This window comes from Danio aesculapii, chromosome 12 (assembly GCF_903798145.1).
Source record: "Danio aesculapii chromosome 12, fDanAes4.1, whole genome shotgun sequence".
NCBI lineage: Eukaryota > Metazoa > Chordata > Actinopteri > Cypriniformes > Danionidae > Danio > Danio aesculapii.
Window position 1 is genome coordinate 11,314,180 of NC_079446.1, and position 26,740 is coordinate 11,340,919.

The 26,740-nt window shown below is 36.6% G+C and overlaps 1 protein-coding gene and 8 non-coding genes across 12 annotated transcripts in view; 1 reads left to right on the top strand and 8 right to left on the bottom strand.

Moving 5' to 3' along the window:
* Positions 1-72: 72 nt before the first annotated feature.
* Positions 73-154, bottom strand: trnal-uag (transfer RNA leucine (anticodon UAG)). Its single transcript has one exon. It is a non-coding gene; the product is annotated as a tRNA-Leu (tRNA).
* Positions 155-357: 203 nt separating this feature from the next.
* On the bottom strand, positions 358-439 carry trnal-aag (transfer RNA leucine (anticodon AAG)). The gene has a single exon. It is a non-coding gene; the product is annotated as a tRNA-Leu (tRNA).
* A 663-nt stretch (positions 440-1,102) lies between these two features.
* Positions 1,103-1,184, bottom strand: trnal-uag (transfer RNA leucine (anticodon UAG)). The gene has a single exon. It is a non-coding gene; the product is annotated as a tRNA-Leu (tRNA).
* Positions 1,185-1,387: 203 nt separating this feature from the next.
* On the bottom strand, positions 1,388-1,469 carry trnal-aag (transfer RNA leucine (anticodon AAG)). The gene has a single exon. It is a non-coding gene; the product is annotated as a tRNA-Leu (tRNA).
* Positions 1,470-2,132: 663 nt separating this feature from the next.
* trnal-uag (transfer RNA leucine (anticodon UAG)) lies at positions 2,133-2,214 on the bottom strand. The gene has a single exon. It is a non-coding gene; the product is annotated as a tRNA-Leu (tRNA).
* Positions 2,215-2,417: 203 nt separating this feature from the next.
* trnal-aag (transfer RNA leucine (anticodon AAG)) lies at positions 2,418-2,499 on the bottom strand. Its single transcript has one exon. It is a non-coding gene; the product is annotated as a tRNA-Leu (tRNA).
* A 2,080-nt stretch (positions 2,500-4,579) lies between these two features.
* On the bottom strand, positions 4,580-4,661 carry trnal-uag (transfer RNA leucine (anticodon UAG)). The gene has a single exon. It is a non-coding gene; the product is annotated as a tRNA-Leu (tRNA).
* Positions 4,662-4,864: 203 nt separating this feature from the next.
* Positions 4,865-4,946, bottom strand: trnal-aag (transfer RNA leucine (anticodon AAG)). Its single transcript has one exon. It is a non-coding gene; the product is annotated as a tRNA-Leu (tRNA).
* A 6,181-nt stretch (positions 4,947-11,127) lies between these two features.
* myof (myoferlin) overlaps positions 11,128-26,740 on the top strand; it is a 43,892-nt gene continuing 28,279 nt past the window's right edge. For all 4 annotated transcript variants that reach the window (XM_056470146.1, XM_056470148.1, XM_056470147.1 and 1 more), the window contains exons 1-12: positions 11,128-11,322; positions 11,414-11,469; positions 11,650-11,741; positions 18,115-18,223; positions 19,223-19,316; positions 20,016-20,149; positions 20,243-20,371; positions 20,609-20,671; positions 20,795-20,845; positions 20,938-20,968; positions 21,051-21,166; positions 22,769-22,895. In XM_056470146.1, the coding sequence (XP_056326121.1) occupies positions 11,235-11,322; positions 11,414-11,469; positions 11,650-11,741; positions 18,115-18,223; positions 19,223-19,316; positions 20,016-20,149; positions 20,243-20,371; positions 20,609-20,671; positions 20,795-20,845; positions 20,938-20,968; positions 21,051-21,166; positions 22,769-22,895 (1,090 nt within the window). In that variant the 5' untranslated portion in view covers positions 11,128-11,234. The remainder of the gene's footprint in view (positions 11,323-11,413; positions 11,470-11,649; positions 11,742-18,114; positions 18,224-19,222; positions 19,317-20,015; positions 20,150-20,242; positions 20,372-20,608; positions 20,672-20,794; positions 20,846-20,937; positions 20,969-21,050; positions 21,167-22,768; positions 22,896-26,740) is intronic.

Consider the following 26,740-nt stretch of genomic DNA (forward strand, 5'->3'; position numbering starts at 1 on the left):
ATTCTCACATTTCCAGCTTCCACAGAGAACGCACACACACTCAAGCAGTTTGGCACTATTTAAAACCACATCTGGCAGCGGTGGGATTTGAACCCACGCCCCCGAAGAGACTGGAGCCTAAATCCAGCGCCTTAGACCCCTCGGCCACGCTACCCCATTAAGCTTTATGCTGTGGGCCATTTTCTAACCAATTTTACAAAAACAGAACAGCAGAGAACACGTCGAGCTTCCTTGTGAAGCCCTTCAACTTTGGCCAAGGAGGCTACGTTTGGATGTGACCGGGAGCATGCAGTATCACTTTGCAAGTCTTTTTGCTAAGGCAGAGAGGTCATTCTCAAGCATCCTAAAAGGACTGACTGGCAGCGGTGGGATTCGAAACCACGCCCCCGAAGAGACTGGAGCCTTAATCCAGCGCCTTAGACCGCTCGGCCACGCTACCTTACCAATAAGTTTTCCCTGAGCACTTTTCCCACCAACATGGTTCATGTAGCGCAACAGCGCTGGGAAATCAATTCAATTTGGCCGTGCCTTGCTGGAGCTCTTCAACAAAGAAAGAGAGCTCCTTAATACCAGCTTAGGAAGCACTCCCACCTTCCTGTCAACCACAGTTCCGTCTCTATTTGAGCACACCTCAAGGTATTTGATGTCTACTCCAAATGGCAGCCAGCTGCGATGCATTTAAACACCGTATTACCAGGGAACTGTTATCCCACAAAAGAGTGAAAGTTGCTTGTTCCATCACAGCAGACCCCACATTGTTGTTGTTATTATATTCCAATGCAGTTATTAAGTATTACTACTCTAATCGTGAATCATTGCTGTTTCTGTTTCAACAGGGTGCTCTTGCTAAAAGGAGCAATGGCTGAGAGAGACTTCCAGTACAGACTTTGCTAAGATGCTGCAACCTAATTGTGGGAAAGACACTTGCTACTGAGCAGATTTGAGCTTGGGGATGTGTTGCTGTGACCGCAACAAGTCTGCCATTAGTCTCAAAGAAGACATCATACTGACTAGCTGCCAACTTAAGTGTATTCTCACATTTCCAGCTTCCACAGAGAACGCACACACACTCAAGCAGTTTGGCACTATTTAAAACCACATCTGGCAGCGGTGGGATTTGAACCCACGCCCCCGAAGAGACTGGAGCCTAAATCCAGCGCCTTAGACCCCTCGGCCACGCTACCCCATTAAGCTTTATGCTGTGGGCCATTTTCTAACCAATTTTACAAAAACAGAACAGCAGAGAACACGTCGAGCTTCCTTGTGAAGCCCTTCAACTTTGGCCAAGGAGGCTACGTTTGGATGTGACCGGGAGCATGCAGTATCACTTTGCAAGTCTTTTTGCTAAGGCAGAGAGGTCATTCTCAAGCATCCTAAAAGGACTGCCTGGCAGCGGTGGGATTCGAACCCACGCCCCCGAAGAGACTGGAGCCTTAATCCAGCGCCTTAGACCGCTCGGCCACGCTACCTTACCAATAAGTTTTCCCTGAGCACTTTTCCCACCAACACGGTTCATGTAGCGCAACAGCGCTGGGAAATCAATTCAATTTGGCCGTGCCTTGCTGGAGCTCTTCAACAAAGAAAGAGAGCTCCTTAATACCAGCTTAGGAAGCACTCCCACCTTCCTGTCAACCACAGTTCCGTCTCTATTTGAGCACACCTCAAGGTATTTGATGTCTACTCCAAATGGCAGCCAGCTGCGATGCATTTAAACACCGTATTACCAGGGAACTGTTATCCCACAAAAGAGTGAAAGTTGCTTGTTCCATCACAGCAGACCCCACATTGTTGTTGTTATTATATTCCAATGCAGTTATTAAGTATTACTACTCTAATCGTGAATCATTGCTGTTTCTGTTTCAACAGGGTGCTCTTGCTAAAAGGAGCAATGGCTGAGAGAGACTTCCAGTACAGACTTTGCTAAGATGCTGCAACCTAATTGTGGGAAAGACACTTGCTACTGAGCAGATTTGAGCTTGGGGATGTGTTGCTGTGACAGCAACAAGTCTGCCATTAGTCTCAAAGAAGACATCATACTGACTAGCTGCCAACTTAAGTGTATTCTCACATTTCCAGCTTCCACAGAGAACGCACACACACTCAAGCAGTTTGGCACTATTTAAAACCACATCTGGCAGCGGTGGGATTTGAACCCACGCCCCCGAAGAGACTGGAGCCTAAATCCAGCGCCTTAGACCCCTCGGCCACGCTACCCCATTAAGCTTTATGCTGTGGGCCATTTTCTAACCAATTTTACAAAAACAGAACAGCAGAGAACACGTCGAGCTTCCTTGTGAAGCCCTTCAACTTTGGCCAAGGAGGCTACGTTTGGATGTGACCGGGAGCATGCAGTATCACTTTGCAAGTCTTTTTGCTAAGGCAGAGAGGTCATTCTCAAGCATCCTAAAAGGACTGCCTGGCAGCGGTGGGATTCGAACCCACGCCCCCGAAGAGACTGGAGCCTTAATCCAGCGCCTTAGACCGCTCGGCCACGCTACCTTACCAATAAGTTTTCCCTGAGCACTTTTCCCACCAACATGGTTCATGTAGCGCAACAGCGCTGGGAAATCAATTCAATTTGGCCGTGCCTTGCTGGAGCTCTTCAACAAAGAAAGAGAGCTCCTTAATACCAGCTTAGGAAGCACTCCCACCTTCCTGTCAACCACATATCCGTCTCTATTTGAGCACACCTCAAGGTATTTGATGTCCACTCCAAATGGCAGCCAGCTGCGATGCATTTAAACACCGTATTACCAGGGAACTGTTATCCCACAAAAGAGTGAAAGTTGCTTGTTCCATCACAGCAGACCCCACATTGTTGTTGTTATTATATTCCAATGCAGTTATTAAGTATTACTACTCTAATCGTGAATCATTGCTGTTTCTGTTTCAACAGGGTGCTCTTGCTAAAAGGAGCAATGGCTGAGAGAGACTTCCAGTACAGACTTTGCTAAGATGCTGCAACCTAATTGTGGGAAAGACACTTGCTACTAAGCAGATTTGAGCTTGGGGATGTGTTGCTGTGACACACACCTCAAGGTATTTGATGTCTACTCCAAATGGCAGCCAGCTGCGATGCATTTAAACACCGTATTCCCAGGGAACTGTTATCCCACAAAAGAGTGAAAGTTGCTTGTTCCATCACAGCAGACCCCACATTGTTGTTGTTATTATATTCCAATGCAGTTATTAAGTATTACTACTCTAATCGTGAATCATTGCTGTTTCTGTTTCAACAGGGTGCTCTTGCTAAAAGGTGCAATGGCTGAGAGAGACTTCCAGTACAGACTTTGCTAAGATGCTGCAACCTAATTGTGGGAAAAACACTTGCTACTGAGCAGATTTGAGCTTGGGGATGTGTTGCTGTGACAGCAACAAGTCTGCCATTAGTCTCAAAGAAGACATCATACTGATTAGCTGCCAACTTAAGTGTATTCTCACATTTCCAGCTTCCACAGAGAACGCGCACACACTCAAGCAGTTTGGCACTGTTTAAAACCACGTCTGGCAGCGGTGGGATTCGAACCCACGTCCCCGAAGAGACTGGAGCCTTAATCCAGCGCCTTAGACTGCTCGGCCAAATACCTCACCAATAAGTTTTCCCTGAGCACTTTTCCCTCCAACATGGTTCATGTAGCGCAACAGCGCTGGGAAATCAATTCAATTTAGCCGTGCCTTGCTGGAGCTCTTCAACAAAGAAAGAGAGCTCCTTAATACCAGCTTAGGAAGCACTCCCACCTTCCTGTCAACCACAGTTCCGTCTCTATTTGAGCACACCTCATGGTATTTGATGTCTACTCCAAATGGCAGCCAGCTGCGATGCATTTAAACACCGTATTACCAGGGAACTGTTATCCCACAAAAGAGTGAAAGTTGCTTGTTCCATCATTGCAGACCCCACATTGTTGTTGTTATTATATTCCAATGCAGTTATTAAGTGTTACTACTCTAATCGTGAATCATTGCTGTTTCTGTTTCAACAGGGTGCTCTTGCTAAAAGGAGCAATGGCTGAGAGAGACTTCCAGTACAGACTTTGCTAAGATGCTGCAACCTAATTGTGGGAAAGACACTTGCTACTGAGCAGATTTGAGCTTGGGGATGTGTTGCTGTGACACACACCTCAAGGTATTTGATGTCTACTCCAAATGGCAGCCAGCTGCGATATATTTAAACACTGTATTACCAGGGAACTGTTATCCCACAAAAGAGTGAAAGTTGCTTGTTCCATCACAGCAGACCCCACATTGTTGTTGATATTATATTCCAATGCAGTTATTAAGTATTACTACTCTAATCGTGAATCATTGCTGTTTCTGTTTCAACAGGGTGCTCTTGCTAAAAGGAGCAATGGCTGAGAGAGACTTCGCTAAGATGCTGCAACCTAATTGTGGGAAAGACACTTGCTACTGAGCAGATTTGAGCTTGGGGATGTGTTGCTGTGACAGCAACAAGTCTGCCATTAGTCTCAAAGAACACATCATACTGACTAGCTGCCAACTTAAGTGTATTCTCACATTTCCAGCTTCCACAGAGAACACGCACACACTCAAGCAGTTTGGCACTATTTAAAACCACATCTGGCAGCGGTGGGATTTGAACCCACACCCCCGAAGAGACTGGAGCCTAAATCCAGTGCCTTAGACCCCTCGGCCACGCTACCCCACTAAGCTCTATGCTATGGGCCATTTTCTGCCCAATTTTACAAAAACAGAACAGCAGAGAACACGTCGAGCTTCCTTGTGAAGCCCTTCAACTTTGGCCAAGGAGGCTACGTTTGGATGTGACCGGGAGCATGCAGTATCACTTTGCAAGTCTTTTTGCTCAGGCAGAGAGGTCATTCTCAAACATCCTAAAAGGACTGCCTGGCAGCAGTGGGATTCAAACCCACGCCCCCGAAGAGACTTGAGCCTTAATCCAGCGCCTTAGACCGCTCGGCCACGCTACCTTAACAATAAGTTTTCCCTGAGCACTTTTCCCACCAACATGGTTCATGTGGCGCAACAGTGCTGGGAAATCAATTCAATTTGGCCGTGCCTTGCTGGAGCTCTTCAACAAAGAAAGAGAGCTCCTTAATACCAGCTTAGGAAGCACTCCCACCTTACTGTCAACCACAGTTCCATCTGTATTTGAGCACACCTCAAGGTATTTGATGTCTACTCCAAATGGCAGCCAGCTGCGATGCATTTAAACACCGTATTACCAGGTAACGGTTATCCCACAAAAGAGTGAAAGTTGCTTATTCCATCACAGCAGACCCCACATTGTTGTTGTTATTATATTCCAATCCAGTTATTAAGTATTACGACTCTAATCGTGAATCATTGCTGTTCCTGTTACAACAGGGTGCTCTTGCTAAAAGGAGCAACGGCTGAGAGAGACTTCCAGTACAGACTTTGCTAAGATGCTGCAACCTAATTGTGGGAAAGACACTTGCTACTGAGCAGATTTGAGCTTGGGGATGTGTTGCTGTGACAGCAACATAGTCTGCCATTAGTCTTCAAAGAAGACATCATACGGACTAGCTGCCAATTTACGGTTATTCTCACATTTCCAACTTCCACAGAGAACGCAAACACACTCAAGCAGTTTGGCACTGTTTAAAACCACGTCTGGCAGCAGTTGGATTCGAACCCAGGCCCTCGAAGAGACTAGACCCTATATCCAGCAGCTTAGACCCCTCGGCCACGCTACCCTATTAAGCTTAATGCTGTGGGCCATTTTCTGCCCAATTTTACAAAAGCAAAACAGCAGAGAGCACGCCGAGCTTCCTTGTGAAGCCCTTCAACTTTGGCCAAGGAGGCTACGTTTGGATTTGACCGGGAGCATGCAGTATCACTTTGCAAGTCTTTTTGCACAAGCAGAGAGGTCATTCTCAAGCATCCTAAAAGAACTGCCTGGGTGCGGTGGTTCACCAACATGGTTCAATTTTAGAAAAGCAGAGCAGCAGAGAGCACTCCGAGCTTCCTTGTGAAGCCCTTCATTTTTGGCCAAGGAGGCTACGTTTGGATGTGACCGGGAGCATGCAGTATCACATTGCAAGTCTTTTAGACTTCCAGTACAGACTTTGCTAAAATGCTGCAATCTAATCGTGTTCTTGGGAAAGACACTTGCTCCTGAGCAGATTTAAGCTTGGGAATGTGTTGCCGTCACAACAACAAGTCTGCCGTGAGTTTCAAAGAACACATTATACTGACACAGATTTTTGCTTGGGGATGTAGTAGCACTTTGTAAGTCTTTTTGCTCAAGCATAGGCGTCACTTTCAAGCTTCCTAAAAGGACTGACAATGTGCTTACAGTTGTGCAAATTTAGGCTGGTGTTTTGCTAATTGGCAGAATTTTGCACACAAACTAATATGTTCTGATGTTTGTGTGTGTGGATGTGTAAATTGTGTGTAGTGTTTTGACAAAATTGGGGCTTAATTTTAAAATTGTGCTTATTTGTTTTTTTTTCCCAACAGCTTATACACATTTTAAAAAGTGTCACAATTTTTTTTCAAAACTCTACACACATTTTCAAAACTGCACACACAAATTGCAAAATGCCTCACATTTCCCTCAAAACATAACACTGCATTCAAAATGCCATAAACATGTCTGAATGAAGCAGATTCTTCAAATGGCAAATACTTCTTTCATAATAGTACATTTTTGGATATACCATGTAAACACTGTTATTCTAAATCTAAAGCTCTTTGCTCTTTCAAATGCTTGTATATACATTTCAATACAAACTTCTACAGTGACGGTAATCTGGTGAGAGGGGGAAGAGGTACACTTTAAACCCCAGTTATGTATGTAAAAATGTTATATGTATATATATATATATATATATATATATATATATATATATATATATATATATATATATATATATATATATATATATATATATATATATAATAGAGGTGTTAACCTACACTGACCATCACGGTGCACTGACGGTGCTTTCCACACACAGTTTTATATTTTACTTCACAGCACAACAATTCCTGTATTAAAATTTATAAATATATTTATATTTATGTATTATTTGCAATATATTTTTGTTGTTTAATACAAACAGTCAGATATATGAATTGTACCTTTAAAATCTCAAGTACATGCACAGAACAACATTACCGGTACAGATACTGAATTGTCAGCGTCTGCATCGCGGTGCACAGAAGAAACAATTAATTTTGACACCCCTAATATATATATATATATATTTATTTATTTATTTATTTATTTATTTATTTATTTATTTATTTAGGCCATTACTATTGTAAAGCAGCAATTAGTGATTAGTGGTTAGTGATTTTAGACCTTGGTATGGTAACATGTAGACAAATATACATTAATAAAACATTAATTAAAATATAAACGAATGGAAGTAAATAAGTATGCATACAAAACTTAAAATACAATACAATAAACAAACAATACTAATATGAACAACAGAACATTGGGTTTTATCACTGGCTTTTATCCCACCGGCTTGAGGTTGTGATCCTGATGATGTCACCCCAAAAAGGCTGCTCTGAATGGATGGTGGGAAAATACTGTATAAACTATGTTGCAGTCTTAATAGGTTTTGATCTGAGGAGTGGATACCAGTGAGTGTATGTTATCTTTCTGTTTATTTTTTTTAATAAATGATGTTTAAAGAAGGGGGTGGTGTGGTGGGTAGCGCTGTCATCTCACAGCAAGAAGGTTGCTGTTCGAGCCTTGGCTAGGTCAGTTGGCATTTCGGAGTTCACGTGGGTTTCCTCCGGGTGCTCCGGTTTCCCCCACAGTCCAAATACATGCACTATAGGTGAATTAAGTAAGCTAAATTATGTGTATGTTTGTGAATGAGAGTGTATGGGTGTTTCCCAGTAATAGTTTGCATTTGGAAGGGCATCCGCTCTGTAAAGCATATGCTGGATAAAATGGGAGGTATTCCGCTGTGGCGACCCCAGATTAATGACTAAACCGAAAAGAAAAAGAATGAATGAGGAACTAAGTAATGCAACTAGTTACTTTTTTGAGGAGTAACTCAATATTGTAATGCGTTACTGTCAAAACAGGTCAGCAACAATTCTCTAAATGACGTGAACTATACAAAAATAAATAAATCTATACCATTACTCCGACATCTGCCTGAACCATTGACAAAATGCAGGATCAGTGCTTTCATGTTGTTTACACCTAAATTTGATCTTTCCTTCTTAAAGAGTTACTCATCTAAATCTTTTTTTGTTCAGTCAATGGAAATGTCATTTGTAACGTGCGAGTATCGAGTCATCAATATGTTGTTGTTTTTCTGCTGTATCTTATCTTCAAGGTTCAACCTGTTGTGTATCCATAGATGTTTTTTTACTGCATATCTAAATTATAACAAGTGGTTATTCGCACTTTCTCAGCTCAAACACTTCTTGTCATTTTCTGATTACGGCATAAACAAGTGATTTTTGTCCACTTGATTGCTCACAAAATTTTCTCTTTTTCAAATTCTATGTCAACCCTACAAATGGCTGTGCATGAAAATCCCAGGAGATCATCAGTTTGTGAAATACTTAGACAGATCAAGATTGCAGCGGAGTGAATGGTAACGTTTTTTTAGTGGATAAGTAGTATGAGGAGTTTTAAAGTTAACAAAATGTATATTTAGTATGTAATGTCTTAAATTATAAAAGCAACTGCATTTTATATTGTCATGGACATTACTTAATCCCTAATGTGACAATGGGAAAGAAAAGAAAGAATCAGTCCCTTCAGGAAAGTGCTATATTGGCTGGATACCTCGTGGAAGAAGGGTGCATGGAGTCTGCAAACATGGTGAATATCGATCTTGAGACAGAAATTGGTGCCAATGAAGAGGTTTTTGCAAATCCTATTTGTTCTGCTCCATTCAAGAATTCTACAAGGTCAAAAGGTACAAACGAAATCTCTTTATCTACACTCCTGGACACGATTTAGAAGCTAACCGCTAAAATGGATGAAACGCACGACAAGGTGATTTCCATTGATAATACATTAATAATTCCATTGCAGTCTCCTGTGGAAAACTTGATAAATTGTTTGAAAAAGTCTCCCACATGAGTGCGGAGATCTAGATGCATGGTGTAAGAATAGCTCAAATTGAGAAGGAGAATAAAGAATTACGGGCAGGAATCTTAAGTTACAGGGGGTTCCAGAGCATGATGATGGAGAAGATACGAAAAGCTTGATGATTAGCATCCGGAAACAGGTGGTCCCTGGACTAGACAAGATGGAAGATGCAATTGATGTGGCTCACCGGCTGGGACTAAGGAGATCCAACGGAGCGCCTCATAACATTGTGATGCGTACTTTCAGGGACATTGTATGGCGAGCCACAAAAGACACTCGCTATCTAGAGAAAAACAACATTCGCATCAAGGAGGCATTGATCAAACAGGATGTGGATGCTAGAGCCAAGTTATGGCCCCTAGTCAAGAAGGCTTGTGAGGAAGGGAAAAAGGTTTCGTGGAATGTCTCCTATGCTTTTGTTGCTGGAAAAAAAGCTTGAACTTATCCCCTAAACTTCACGGAGCATATGTAGCCTAATGTAACTTTTGTATGATCTAAACAATCTCTAACTGAAGAATGGAGTCTGAGAATCTTCTTTTTTCCCTATTGACTGTTATGACTATGTAATTTGTTCCCACATAAGTAATTGCACTACTGGCTAAGGATCATGTTAGCTTTATCCTCTTCTTTGCAGTTACACGTTTAGCGGTAAATTCAAGTGCGCATTGTAAATTTTGTTCTATTTGCATTCAACTTTACTCTATTTTTTTATCTCTTATTCTTGTTTTTTTTTTCTTTTTTTAAATATGAAAGTGTAAAACTTCGAGTTTAACTCTTTGAGTATTATCTCGTTAAATACCCGTGGCTCGAGAGATCTTACAAAAAGAAAAGCTTTATTTTTATATTGCAGGCAGAATGAACCGCCAACTTATCCAGCACATTTTACGCGGCGGATGCCCTTCCAGCCGCAACCCAATACTGGGAAACATCCATTCACTCTGATTCACACACATACACTACGGACAATTTAACATACCCAATTCACCTGTACCACATGTCTTTGGACTTGTGGGGGAAACCCACACCAACACAGAGAGAACATGCAAACTCCACACTGAAACACCAACTGAACAATCAGAGGCTCAAACCAGTGGCCTTCTTGCTGTGAGGTGAAAGTGCTACCCACTGCGCCACCACATAGTCCAAATAAATAATTCTTTATCTAAAAATAGAAAGAAATTTGAAATTTTATCTCAAAATTTTATAGAAACTTAGACTCACTTGACTCTCATGGAAACCAAAATGGATCTTACCTACAACAAATAGAAAACTATATACCTCAGATAAGTAATGAATTTAAAGAATTATATGAAGCTCCCCTCTCTTTAAATGAAATTAATGAAAAAAGGGAAATTGCCTGGTTCTGATGGTCTAACATTAGAATTTTTTGTACATTTTTGGGGAATTTTTAGGGCAACTCTTTCTTTTAATGCTTCAAGAGTGTTTAGAAATTGGAATAATGATCCCTATTATAAAACAAGGCGTGATATCTCTCACTCTCAAACCAAAGACCCACTATTATTGACAATTAGGCACCCTATTACTCTACTAAATTTTGATTATAAATTACTTGCTTCTATTTTTTCCAAATAAAAAGATCATCATTTATTTTCAGAAAAAGACTAATTCAAATAAACCATTAATCAGATTTTAAATATATGGTTTTATATGTGTTTTACATATAAATATTGTATACTTTAACATACATTTTAAAATAGTTGAAAATAATGATCACACACACACACACACACACACACACACAAAACATTTCAGAGCATGTTTAGTTCAGAAGCGTACGTTACTCTTTTTATTCATGTGATTTCTGCGGTGCGTCGTTAGATGGCGCTTGTGTTACACCTTTTAAACTTTAAAACGAGGTTAGTAAGTTAAAAGCATTGTGGAAGACCATGAAGTAAATAACCTTAGATAAAATATTAAATTACGATTCAAAAGAATTCCATAATTTGTAAAGAAATTTTTTGAGCATCACTTCCGCAAAATTCAAGTCAACAGGTAGGCAGTCTACCACAGTGTCAATGAAGTCCACACCCTTCACAAACTCTCTCCAAAAGGATGAGGGCGATGCAATGAACGCACAGTCTCACATACAGAGACACATCACCATGAAAGAACTTTAATAAGCGAAAGCGTTTTATCTGTCATGTTGCGCGTGGCAGTTGAATCTGCGGCGGATCTGCCCAAGAAGAAACTGGGCAGTCCAGACCCCGTCGCGTCTTTGGTGTTTAGAGGTAAGAGCTCCTCATGTGTTTCATATTTACCCATTAACCAGTAAAATAACGGCACTTAATGTTCGTTTTGTTTGATTTTATATTATTTAAGACGAAAAGAAGAAAACAAGGTCGATTAACAATGAAGTGAACCCGGTGTGGAATGAGGTCTGTTGAGATATTCACGTTTAAATCTTTAATGCTTTCGCAAATGAGCTAACATATATAAACTGCCAATGCTGAAAATATATTAATATTTACTTGAACGCATAACTAAGTGCACATTATCATTACTTCAGATGCTGTGGTGGTTTGGGAAGTGTTACATACTTTTTTTGTTCACCTTAGACGCTTCAGTTTGATTTAAAAGGTGTTCCTCTTGATTCTTCCTCCTACATTGATGTGATTGTGAAAGACTACGAGACTCTCGGAAAGGACAAGTAAGTCAGTCTTTCTTTCTTTCTTTCTTTCTTTTCAAATGAGTCATAGACTCATTAAATTAACCAATGTAAGACAAACATTGTGATGTTGAACTTTTGCTCCCACCCTGATCAAATACAAATTGTGTGACTGGAAAAGTTTAAATAGAGTTGAAGAGTTTTGAGTTCTTGGAATGTAATGGACATTCCCATTTCCTAATGTTGCAGAATGCAGAAGTTTTATGAGTTGGATTCAGTTCCTTCAGGATTTCACTGGGCATTTTTTCTAATTATTAGTGCCCAAAGATTTCTCAAAATTTGCATCAATAGTTGCAGCATGTGCTGTGAAAATATACACCAACTTACCTCTCACTTTTATTCCTTTCTTTCTTTTGTCAATCATTGGCATGCTAGAATTCTCACTCTTTCCTTCAGCTTATGCCCTCTTTATCAGGGACAGCCACAGCTGAATGAACCACCAATTACTCTTTTACATGTTTTATGATAGGATATATTTATTTTATATTATGTATTTTGTTTGTTCAAACAATCAGCATTGTAGGTTTACCGCATTGTGTTGTCTTAAGACCATGCACTTAAAGGGGTATTTCAAGCAAAAAAGAAAATTCTGTCATTATTTTCTCACTCTTTACTTGTCCTAAACCGGTTTGACTTTCTTTGTTCTGTTGAGCACAAATGAAGAAATTTTGTAGACTGCTGGAAACCTGTAACTATTGACTTGCATAGTATCTGTTTTTGGCACCAATGGCTACTGGATTCCAACATTCTTATGTGTACATCTATATTTGTGCTCAACAGTTAAAAAAAAAAAAACCTTGTAAAAAAAAAAAAAAAAAAAATTAGTTTTTGTGTGAACGATCACAGATTATTAGAAGATTTAGAGCAGAAAATAACTATTTACATTTCATGTAGGGTCCACTGAACTATTTTGAAAATGTCCACCAAACTGCTATTTTTGTCCAGCTTCAGCCACTAGAGTCTCTCTCCTCTTATTTCTTACTATGTAAAAGCCTGATGTATCAGTTGTAATGATGTAGAATCAGAGCACTTTATTTCTGGCATGTTTTAGTCAAGATTAAAAAAAATGTTTAAGTGAAATTTAATCGGTTGATGCAATTGGTGACATGCATATGGGAAGTTTGTAATTGATTCGCCATATGCAGATTACTTTTAGAGGCCTTTAACCGAATGTGATAAGATCACATGATGCATGTAAGGCTACCGAAAATCTGTGGCAGCTTAACCAATATCTAACTAGCTGAACTCTGGCATCAGTTCATTTTATGCCTGTTGCCTAGCTGTCATGCTTTTGTTGATGTCATGTGTAGTCGCTGCATTTCAAGGAACTAGGGAATAATATTGGTTTTCTTAGTTTGACAATGTAATACCCTCCAGCTCACACACCCTCACGGCCTTGTTCAGACCTGCTCTATAATACCATGAGGGTTGGAACGGAGGCATTTGTTTCGCCATGCTAGATGAATAAGTGATTGTTACTTACTGGTCAAAAATGCAGTTTTTATTTAAAGACCTGACTAGAAATAAATAAAAGGATCTTCGGTTGCTTTATTACCACGTTGAGCTATTAATTTCATGTATTTCAAGTTATTCTAGATTTTTCTGTGGGAACAGCTTTGGAGCAAATCCTTTGCTGAACAGAGAGGGACATAACTTCCAGTGGAATTTACATTCATGCAAATTGTCTTGTTGATGTCATGATAGCTATTTTAGAAACTGAGCTTCATGAACTAAATTATTTTTTTATATTTGCATGTATGATTTTCATTGGCATTCTTTATATTTAATTCAAATAAATCACTGTCATACTTTGTCTTATATTAAATGTGTTTAATCAGGTTATTCATTTCAGAATAATCCAAGGGCTTTAATCAATACAATTATTGTTATATTACTAACAAAATCTTTTGTTGAGCAAAGAAAAGAATATTAGGTGTTTCAGATGTTACAGTTTAATACTTTAAATAGGAATCAACTACACTCCTATGAAACGTGGAATGACATTCTCTGATATATAAAATAAATGAACAAAAAGAGTGTAGTTTTCTGCAGCCTTTAGTCATTTCAGACATACATTGTATAAATATGTTCTTGTATGCTTCCCTTTAAAAAAACATGATCATCAATTTGAGAAATTAAACTGGACGACTGGTAAAACACTTTTTAAGCAAATAAAAAGAAGAATTGCATTTAAATTTTATTAGTCTGACAGGCAGAGCTTGATTACAAAAGTAAAAAAAGAAATATGTAGAGTATGAAGTAATTGTAAATATTTATGCCCTGATGCGTAGCTTAAGCTCTTTACTTATGACTGCAATTATATGTCTTTGTTTACCTGTTGCTGTGTTGAAAGGGTTCTTGTGTTGTTTCAAAACTGGTGCAGAAGTTATTGCTCAATTTGCCTCCAATTTCATGGATTTAAAGTTGTTGTTTTTGCCAGTAGATTTGAAAGAGCAGTAATATTTCATATTAACATTTCAATTAAATTTCGAACCATTTATGAGCATTTCTTTTTTACTTTGTCCTATTTTTTTCTTGTGCTTTCAGCTTAAACTTATTTACCTTATTTTGCATTTTTCAGGCCCAAACTGTTGTTGTTATGTCAATAAATGGCTAAAATGCATTAAATGTTATTTATTATTTTAAACTTTCTCAATGTTAAATATTTCATTTTTAGCTGAAAATGGTTTTGTTTAAACACAACCTTTGTTGGTAATAATAATAGACCTGATCTAATAGCTATATTATTCTTTGATTTTGTTGTGCATTTTTTATGTATAGGACATGTTATGTGCTAACATGTTCTTGCTTTTTGAGCAATATTGTTAAGTTAATCAGATTTAATCAGATGTTGATCCAGCATCGTACTTGGCAAAATTCTTGTGGCACACATAATTTGCTGTTTGAAACAAAAGTTACATTGTAGCATTTCAAATGAGTTGCGTATAACTGTCTGGCAAATGAAGAGCATCATGGCACTAATCTAGTCGAATGACTGCTTCCTGCAAAGCCAGACCTGTTGCGAACACTCATTTAGAGTTGAATTCTTGTTCAAATACTTTCAGGTGTGTGCTAATATGCAGGATGAGATGTGTCTTCACTGCTTCCCAGTGTAAATATTAGTCATACTTGGCATTACCTCCAGTAAAGATCACAGAAATAATATTGCATATAAAGGAAATAGAATGAGGTGAAATGCTGGAAGGTGTGGTTATCTTTACTTTGTTTGCCATAGCATGTTTGTTTGAAACTTGGATCATCAGGTTTTAAATATTAGGTTGGAGACTGATGAAAATTGCCTTTGATTAGCACAACATTCTGTGGTGATACAAAGTTTTTAGGAGAATGGTTTTCCCAGATTGATCATTAATTCTATTTTGGCTTTTTCAAACACAAACAACTCAGTGTGTACTTCATCTGAAACATGTTTATTAGACTATTTTTACCTGACTTTATACATTTTATTCCAGAACTTTTTTGAATGTTTATAGTGTTTTCTGTGAATTTTATTTTAAGGATAGGTGCAATATAAAAAGATTTTATTGATATACCCATTTTGATTGTGATAATAATAAAAAACATAATTTCCATTGTTTACATTTCTGTTATAATGAACTAATAATTGGTTGTGATTTATTAGGAATTGCTTTTCATTCACCTAGGTATTATTATTATTATTATTATTATTATTATTATTATTATTAATTTATTTGTTTATTTTTGTTGTTTTTAATTTTTTTTATAGGAATGGTATAGCAACCAGTGACTTTAGTATATTGTTAAGTCTTTAATGTTTTTATAAATATTGTCCGCAGACATTTGTGCTACTTAAACTTGACTGCAGAAATGGCCACTTGGTTCAAATTTCTCTTTAAAACCATTAAAGGCACGGTTCACCCAAAAATGAAAAAGTACTCCCCATTTACTCACCCTCAAGTTGTTAACCTTTGTGAGCTTGTTTCTTCTGATGAAAACAAAAGAAGATATTTTGAAGAAAGCTGTAAACCTGTAACTTGTGGGAAAAACAAACACTATGGAAGTCAATGGTTACAGGTTTCCAACATTTTTCAAAATATTTTACTTTGTGTTCTAAAGTAGAATCCGGTGGTCTCTGAAACTTTCAGCCGGTGCCTTCATCTTAGTTTGTCAGTCAAATTTCTCAGATGAAACTCACTATTTGTCAATCAGATGTTCTGCCTTGTTGACTGTAGAGAGGTTTAGACACAAATAGCTCTCTTAGCTATAATTCACACTTTTTGATAATTGGGATTTTCCACTGATCTGTATAGAATTCTCTATTATAGATCAGTGGATATTTACAAGAAAGCTTCAAAGATGTAGTCATACACCCCCTATAAAAAGACCTCAACTTTATGCCACTTGATCTTAATCTAAAAGGTTTTGGAGAAAGCTGCACTCTCTGTTTACTTTATATCTAGATATTTTTTTTATGTCAAACCCATTACAATATGGTTTTAGAGCACACAGTCATACTGATTTTCTTAGGGTTGCAAATGACATTCAGCTGTCCATATTTTCTGGGCTATCAGTTATATTGATACTTTTGGTAGATGTGATCTTTTAAATTTCATATTCATTTAAAATGACTCTAATGTGTTGTTGGGCTTCATCTTAAAGAGGAGGACTTTTCTGCAAATATTGGGTCATTTACATTTTTGTCCCAAAACATATCTACTGTAGTGTTGCAGAGGGATCTAATCTTGTTTTCCCTCTACATTTTCCCTTTAGGCTCAATACTCTGGAAACATAACACAATTGCTATACCAATGACGTCCAACTATATTTTGCAATTAAACTAGAAAATTACTTCATTGAATGATTCGTTTTTTTATGCCCTGATGAAGTCAAGAAATGGACAGCTACTGCTCTCTGCTACTAAATGACAATAAAACCAAACAGCTTTTATTAGGTACTGCTGATACTAATGAATTCATTACAACTCAGTTGGGTTTCTTAAGTGATAACTCCCAAAAAAATTTTATGATTGTGTGAGTTTTCTTTCATCTTAGATGGTAAAGCTCTAGAAATAATTCATGCATTTAATTTCCTATCCGTTTGATTACTGTAGCTACATTGTTTTATCTTAATCAACACTGTTCTGGTTACAGATGGTTCAGAATGCAGCAGATGAGCTTGTTAACAAGAACTAACAAAAGTGACCATATCTCCCCTGTTCTTGCCTCGTTGCACCGACCCCATATAAAATTTAGTTGAATTTTAAGATCCTTTTCACATAAGGCATGTCACAATTCTGTCTAAGACAGTATTTGTGATTTTTTTTTTTTTTTTTTTTTTTTTTTATTAGGCTATATTCAGCCTGTACACTATTAAGATCTTAATGATCAATTTCTTTCATCTTTCCCCAGTCTTGCTATAAATCAGAAAGTGATCAAACTTTCTCTGTTTCAGCCACAAAACTCTGTAACAGCCTGCCTTTGAACATCGGGACTTCTCCATCATTGGACACTTTTAAATGTTTAAAAACTTAGACTTCAACCCTCAATTTATGGTTGTGTTACACTCATGCTCTGAATAAAATCTGGCTTGCCTGGCGTTGTTTCATGGGTGCTGTCAAGTGAGTCTTGAAGTGTGCCTATGCCTAATGTTTGTGGACGCACCCTTTTAATTATTGTGACATGAAAACACCAGTCAAGTGAGTAGAGCTAACATGTGAATGTTTTCAGAAGATAAACGCCGGCGGTGCTGTTGTTTGTAAATTCAGAATTATTAATCAAGAGCAAACATTTCTATGTTCAGATGGAACATGGTTTTTGAGGGTGTTCCTGGATGCTGAACTATTAAGTGTCTCATTTACAGAATGGCATTATTTACTTATGGAGGAGATCTCTCTTGTGACCTCACAGAACACAAAGCATGGATATATTTACACATTTGTTGCCACCTCCTATGTTTGTTAGCAGTCAATATCCATTCATGCAATTCATTTTACTTCCATGATTTGAAACATTTCCCAATTTTCTTTTATTTATTTTGAAGATTAAAGTTAGAAAAGTAAAAGGCATTTGTGATGTCATCTGGAAGGAAAAGCTTTTTGTTTTGGCAATTAAAATATTATGCAACATATTATACAGAGGAAGTTAAAACAAAACAATATTAATCTTCTTACTTGATGAATTCCTCTTAGTATGGCCAAGAATATAAATTATAGCAAGTTTGATTTCATGGTGCACTTTCTTCAAATGTTTTTTCAAGTGAAAATGAACAATCAAACATTTTACATAGCAGCATACTCTATATAAGATGGATATTATGTTTTTCCGAAGTTCTGGTAGATCAGTCAGCCTCATTTCAATCATCTTTTTGTTTGTTTTAGATTAATTGGTTCTGCAAAGGTCTTTTTAAAAGACCTAGCCAGTAGTCAAGTTAAGTCTCTCCCAGTCAAAAACTTGACTCTGGTGGATGAAAATGGAAAGAGCATAGGGGTGAGTAATCCTTTCTCTCTCTTTTTCTCCTATATCTAATTGCACAAAAGACAATGCGTTTTATTTGTCCGTTTTATTACATTTTTAGCATATTTTAGTTTTTATTATAGTATTATTAATATTATAGTTTAATAATGCCTACAAATTCGAATCTTTTGTATGATTTTTTTTTATTATATATAATATAGAATTTGATAATTCATTTGGCTACCAAAAAATATTGTTGCATCAGTTTAAAATATTTGATCAGCAAAATCAGATATTTTAAAACAGAATATTTTATAGCAAATTAAATGCATATTTGTTTTCTTGTAAATTTGGGTAAAATATGGACCAATCCAAAAATGCATTTAAAAAAAAAATCACAACTGACACCAATTTCATTTTTTTAACAACTGTCTGCATGCTTTCTTGTTAACTTTTCTTTGCTAGCAGACAGAACTGAAATCTAACTATTTTAAAAAGAAAATAAGTGAAAATGGATTTATTTTGTTTTATTATTTTATTTATTTTACTATTTATTTACTTTAGAAAACTGCTACACAGATAGAGGACAGTCTGAACATCAACCACAGCAAATCCGCAGTCTATAAAGTCTATAATGCATACAAAGAAGAGCATGTTTGTGTATATATAGAAGTCATAGTCAATAGAATATTATTAGAAACAATAATATTAGACACACATCAGCCTCTTGGCCTTTATCATATCCAATCAAAAATTGTATGCAAATGGTTTCATGGTGAAGTGTTCATCATATCCAACTACGTAGGTGTGTGCAAATTGTTCCCAGATCAGAGTCATCCAGTTGAATCCGTATATGCAAATATATTCACACATGAGAGATGGTTACACTTTAAGCAGCATACAGAGCTGAGAAAACACCATTGAGAGTTCACCGAATAGTGAACTGCTTGGGTGATTTATTTTTTTTATTTTATTTTATTTATTTATTTTTTGACACCTTAATATGAAAAAAGTGCCTGCATTTTTTTTTAGGGAACCATCAGCATGACGGTTGGATATGAGCCACCTGCCGGTGCTGTAGCGAACCCACTTGATCAACAAGATGGAAACATTGGTGGAAACACAGGTTAGTTAAGTTTTGTCTTAATGCGTCTCTGATGGCATAGGTAAAGACATACATTGTTAATAGATACTTTAAAGTTTAAAGTATATACACTTTACTAGGTGTGCATCATATTGGAATAAACTGACATAAATCAAGAGCAAACATTTCTATGTATTTCTTCTATGTATATGTGTATATATGCACACACATTTGTGGGGGTCATAAAATATAATAAGCCAAACACAAGCATTGATAAATACAGTAGAGCAAACATACAAATAAAGTACACAGTGCTTTATGATTTTGGGAGTCTAGTAAAATTAAGATACACATTGAATAATTACATATAAAATAACACTGTCAAGTCTTTATCATACATGTACATAAATACAATACATTTTTTCTTTGCAATGACTCCACAAATCATGAATTTATTCAACTGTTCAAATGCTCCTCGTCATCTATAATACAATCATTATTATTAATTGGTAACATTGCAGATCATGCAATCTGATTATTGTGGATGCACATACTGTATTATATCATATTGCTGAAATAATAAACAGTATTGTGCAACCCTAATCTTTATGATTACAAACCAACTGTGGGAATCTGTGAAAACTGTGAAGTTTTAGCTTTGTGCTATTTTGCTGTATGACGTATCTGTGACTAACACATGATTTGCAGCATTAAACCTCATTTACTTTTCGGTGTGATCAGCTGAAGGTGAAGCAGGAGATGCCCCTGATGCTGGGTCACGGGGTGCGTTCACGTCCCCTGGTGAGCCAGGCCAGAAACTTCAGCTTAGGTCCAGGAACCGTAATAATCTGGCTAATAAACCTCAGGACTTTCAGGTACAAGTGTGTCTTATAGTCATAGTTACAAATACAGTGTCTCTTCAATTTCCAAGTTATATCACTCACTTTAAAATGCCTTTTTTATGAAAGATCCGTGTGCGGGTGATTGAGGGGCGTCAGTTGCCAGGAAATAACATCAAACCAGTGGTCAAAGTGCATGTCTGTGGAGAAACACACAGGACAAGGATCAGGAAGGGGAATAACCCTTACTTTGATGAGGTATACAATTGGTGTTTTGTTGTTTTGTATCGTTTAATTTTTTTATTTTTTAAATAACCATATTTAAAATGATTTTTTAAAAGTTACTTATTAACTAAGTTGGCTACTTTTTCCTTTATATATTTGGTTCAGTTTCATAAAATGTATGTAAAATTCTCATTGACAAAGTACTCATACTTAATTATAAATAATTTGGTTAACATATAATAATATATATTAATATACGACTCTTTACAGATATTCTTTTTTAACATCAACATGTTGCCATCTGAACTGTTCGATGAAGTTATAAGCTTTCGGGTAAGAAAGAAACTATTGGTCACATTTTCTTTTTTTGTGTTCATAATAATGTATATATTTAATAGAAATAGAGATCAAGTAATGCACAGTTGATTTGTGATGTTTTTTTTTTCTTTTCTACAGGTGTATAACTCTTCTTCTTTTAGAGCAGACTGTCTCATGGGTGAATTCAAGGTATTTCAGTGAATTATTATACCGTTTCAACCCCTAAATTGGTCTCACACTCTAATTCCTGACTTATGAGGTTCTTTTTCTTCTATTTGTAGCTTGATATTGGTTACATCTATGATGAACAAGGTACTCTTCTGACAATTACAAAAGATTCATCATATATTTACCTGTAGTTAAAAAGATATTTAAAGTTGTTTTTCTACCCTAGCTCACTGTATCATGAAGAAATGGATTCTCTTGAATGACCCTGACGACTCAAGCTCGGGAGCAAAGGGTTATCTTAAAGTTAGCATGTTTGTGGTGGGAACTGGAGATGAACCGCCGGTACGTCCACTGAGTGTACATTAGTGGTTTTGCACTGTGTATTGATGAAGTACAATTTTAATGTTTATTCCCACTATAAAATATAAAAACTGTTAAAATAGCTATAACAATATCCACAACAATACATTTTGTTATTAACATATGATGCAGTTTTGCTTATACTTTAAATGTTTGTTATAGTAAGAAGAATTTAATTGTCAGTTGAAGAAAGGTGTTTTGGAAGTGAAAATAATACTATAATTGTTAAAGGAACCAGAGTTCAAGCGCTCTGGTATCACTTTTAGTTTAGCTTAGCATAGGTCATTGAATCCGATTTGATAATTAGCATCTCCCACAACATTTTCAAAAACAGAGTTTCATGAATTTTTCTATATAAGGCTTAACTCTTCTGTAGTTACATGTACGAAGACTGGCGGAATCTATAGGCTAGGAATAATGCTCTTATTCCTCTTTTAATCATTAATAAAGTTTGCTGCCATATCATGGTGATATTACATAGATTCCAACTGCTGTTGCAAGTGTAAGTAAGGAAGTAAGGAATTTTCAGTGAATTTTCACTGCATAATATCCAGTGGTGTAAAGTAACTACTTACAAATACTCAAATGACTGTAATTGAGTAGTTTTTTTCAGAAATTGTAATTAACTAAGTAGTTTTAAAAACGTGTACTTTCCCTTGAGTACATTCTTAGTTCTGTATCAATACTTTTACTCCTTTCCTTCAACTTGCAGTCACTACTTTACTTTTTCTTGTCTATGGAGATTAGAAAATTCAGTCCTGTGATTCCTGTCCAATCAAATCACACATAGAAGGTAAATTCTATCATAATAAACGACCTTTAATGTTGTCCTTAAATGTTGGGTAGACATTAGACATAATCTGAATTTTGTTCACCTGACGTCACAACCTGAATCTAACCTAATATTAATGTCTTATGGCGTCTGCTGGGCATTGACTAGATGCACTACAGAATGTTACGTTTGCACACATCCACAAATTAGATGTAAACGCATCAGCTTTTTACAGTATAATAATCACTACACGCTACTCGAGTACTTTTGGTAAAAGGTCTACTTTTTACTCATACTTTCAGTAATATTTACAACAGATATTATTACTTACACTAAGTTTTCAGGCAAGTAATGGTTCTTTTATTTGCGCATGGATTTTCAGTACTCTTTCCACCGCTGATAATATCAGTGCACCTGCTGCAGCCAAAATTCCATGATTATTACACAGGATGATCTAGAGATGATTGTTTCTCCATATCAGCCTAGAAAATAGCAACTTTCATTTTCTGTCGAACTTGTAACAATGTAATTCAAAAGTTTGAGTTTTAAATAGGAAAATTATGGAAACTCTTTTGTCATTTTTGAGTGGGATGATAGTAGTCTAATCCGATTCAATGGTTCATGCTAGCCTGCAAGTTCTCCCGCCAGTACCAGAGATTGGCTAAATGGATTCAAAAATTGGTCTCATTATAATCCTTGATATGAATAGGTTTTTATTTGGTATATGTGGATTTTGGTTTAAATGTCCTCCTGTAAACTGTCCCTGTTTAAGCTGTTTAATATTGTGTCCTTGGTTCATGTCTGTTTGTCAGGTGGAAAAGAAAGAGCAGGACAGTGATAAGGATGATGTGGAGAGCAACCTGCTGCTGCCAGCTGGCGTTGCTCTGAGATGGGTTACGCTTAAACTCAAAGTGTTTCGCGCTGAGGACATCCCACAGAGTATGTTACTCTTATGTGTTTGTTTTCTAAGGTAGCACATCAAGCAGCCTTTGCTTGATATGATTGGGGAAATGTCTAGGAAATGGTCACTCTGTTGATGTTGAACTGGCACAATTAGATTACATCTTGAAGTGTCAAGGTGCATTGCACTAGCTGACCTAAAATCATTTTCTGCTATTAACTGTTGAGTCACTGGAGATGTTGACCCTCACCTGCTGAGAGAAACAGCCATACACAACTTCAGTACATTCAGCCTTTCATTCAACTGACCTAATTCTTAAATGCCACAAGAAGTGTTGTCGAAGTATGCTATTCAGACAGAATTTAGAATTAAAACTTTTGAGGCATATACAGTTGCAATCAGAATTATTCAACCCCCTTTTATTTCTTTTTTAAAATATTTCCCAAATGATGTTTAACAGAGCAAGGAAATTTTTTACAGGATGATAACATTTTTTTCTTCAGGAGAAACTCTTATTTGCTTTTATTTTTGGCTAGAATAAAAAGCAGTTTTTAATAAAAAAAAGAAAAAAAAATTTAAGGTCAAAATTATTAGCATCTTTAAGCTATATATTGTTTTCAATAGTCTACAGAACAAACCATCGTTATACAATAACTTGCCTAATTACCCTAACCTGCCTAGTTAACCTAATTAACCTAGTTAAGCCTTTAAATGTCACTTTAAGCTGTATAGAAGTGTGTTGAAAAATATCTAGTAAAATATTATTTACTGTCATCATGGCAAAGATAAAATAAATCAGTTATTAGAAATGAGTTATTAAAACTTAAGTTTAGGAATTTGTTGAAATAAAATATCTCTCCGTTAAACAGAAATTGGGGGAAAAATAAACATGGGGGCTAATAATTCAGGGGGTTGAATAATTCTGATTGCACTGTATGTATGACATTTCATTTTTACATTTTCACACATGACATAAAATGAATATAATTAATATTGTCATCATGTAAAATGCAGTTAATGATTAAACATTTCCTTGTTTTGCATGGACCTCTTGTTATAAGAATTATTTTAAAAATCATATGATGTGATTGCCTCAAGCATGGTTCAATAAATTACAACTCTTATAAATTTAAAAAGTAAAAAAAAATCAATAAATACCTCAGGCCTAATTTTACAAGTGGCTATTTTAGTAAATGGCTTTTTTAATATGGATTTTAAATTCATATTTCCAAAAAAACATATGAACTTACTACAATTTGTGACATTCGTTCATTCATTTTTCTTTTTGGCTCAGTCCCTTTATTAATCTGGGGTCGCCACTTCGGAACGAACCGCCAACTTATCCAGCATATATTTTAAGCAGCATATGCCCTTCCAGTTGCAACCCATCACTAGGAAACATCCATACACATCTAGTCACACACTGGACAATTTAGCTTACCCAGTTCACCTATACCACATGTCTTTGGACTGTGGGGGAAACCGGAGCACCCGGTGGAAACCCAAGCAAACATGGGGAGAACATGCAAACTCCACACAGAAACACCAACTGACCCAGCCGAGGCTCGAACCAGTGACCTTTTGGCTGTGAGTTGATCAAGCTACCCACTGTGCCACCGTGCAGCCCACATTTTGTGACACTATCTGCTAGTTTCAAGACAATTTTACCTTTAAAAAGTTTTTGTTAACTTTTCACATATTTAACGTTCTTGGAACCACTATAAAATAAATTGTAGTTGTTTTTTTTTTTTTTGTGTGTGAATAGTTAGTACTATATGAAGATAAGTCAAGTTATTACATTATGTTTGTTATGTCACAGCATAGGACATACTGTATTCTGGTAAAGTTCAGTATATATATATATATATATATATATATATATATATATATATATATATGTATATATATATATATATATATATATATATATATATTTATATATATATATATTTATTTATATATATATATACACACACACACACAGGGCTTTACATTTACACCCACCAAAATTCGAGTAGATTTCAGTGGTAACGGGTAAGACACACACTCCCACTAGCCATTTTGGCTGGTTGAAAATTATTTTCCCAGATAATAATTATTAAAAGGAGGGTTCGACAATAAAGATGGTCCAATATGCATGCAAAGGCGATCTTAGAATTGAGAAGCAACACGACTGACAAAAATAATTGCGTTCACAACTTTTCGCGAGCAAAGCAGGTGAATAACGAATGAGGGGATAATCACTCGCACTAACAGCTGAGGTGATGCGCGCAACTGTTTATAATGCGTGTGCACTCCCGTTTCCTTTCGTGACGCAACTGTGTCTAGAAACACAACTGGTGCGATCGGTTTTCTTTCAAATAGAATAGACAAAAAGTGATGAACATGTACCCACAGTCCTGCTACTTTCAAGATTTCCAGAATTGACTTACTGTAAGCAGCGCCAGTTGCTTTCGCTTTAACCATTCTTTGAACAAATTATTTACGGGTCTAACATTACCCGTGTGTGTGATCATCCTTTCATTATCACACGGTATGTTCTTTACCTGCTTTCTTTTGCGTTTATATGGTTTATTTATCATTTTTTGCAATAACATTGCTTTAATGAGAGATTAACTCCCCATTTATGTGTAGTTAACTTGTGATCTGGGACCTTTAGATAGGACAGATTACTGTGCATATGTTTGTGTTAAATAAAAAAAAGTGTAGTATACAGCTATATTTTGGTTGCTTTGACACATTTAAAATGTGTGGCTAAGAAATAATTAATTGTTTATGTTACACATCGCGAAATGCAGAAGTTTTTTTTCTTTCCATTCGGCATGCGTTATTAAATTCCATAACATTCTCACCAGTCCTTACTCCTTATTTGCATCTAATACCCCAGTTTGTCACGGGGGCATGAATAAAATGTTCATGAGTGAATGTGAAACTGCAGTTAAAGTCACCCAAAATTACAGGAAACTCTTACATGAAAGCGCTTCACGTAAACACCTTAATTATATTTTTTGTCTATTAAGGCACATAACTAGATTACAGATGTCCATGTAAACGTAGACAGTGTCTTCAAAGTAAGTGAAAGATCCAGACGGGCATCCTGCTGATTTAATTTAGAAGGGCACTTATTTGTCAGATGGCTCACCGGTCAGGTATACATCGATGCTAAATATCAAGGTGAAAGTCATCATAGCTTGCGTAGAATAGACCCAGCTCCCAACCCAACTTTGAGAATAGATTAACGGTGATTAATTTTTTTTTTTGCGCAATAAGAGTCTCTCGTTACATCTCACATCACATTAACACCGATAATGACCCACCACTAATATAGAAAATAGTGACCCCCTATATTTTCTCAAACTCCATAATTATATCTATTTTTCTTAATCGTGCATTACAAAGAAAAAGAAACCACTACCTACCAATACAAAACATTTATATTACCATTCCGGATTTTAATACAAACCCACTGCTTTCTGGATATTTTGGTGGCTGTCAGAGCAGAAATAAAAACTGCAGCTTATTTCTCAATACAGATTTAAAAGATCAGAAAAAAATCCATACGTGCACCATAGAATCTCATCTCAATTAAAGTGTTCAAAAGAAAAAAGATTATAACACCAGGTGGAAATTTGTCTCTCTTAGCTTCTTGTGGTCTGATAGTGGCTGTTTTGTCACAGCAGCAACTAACTTCCCTGATTAAGACCCAGCAGGAACGGGAGGTCTTTCTGTGTAGAGTTTGCATGTTCCCCCTGTGTCAGCGTGGGTTTACTTTGGGGGCTCCACTTTCCTCCCACAGTCCAAAGACTTCAAAGCAGAGGAAGCTATAAAATTTAAATACTGTTTGTTTACATCTCCCCTAGTTGACTAACAGATGTTAAAATAA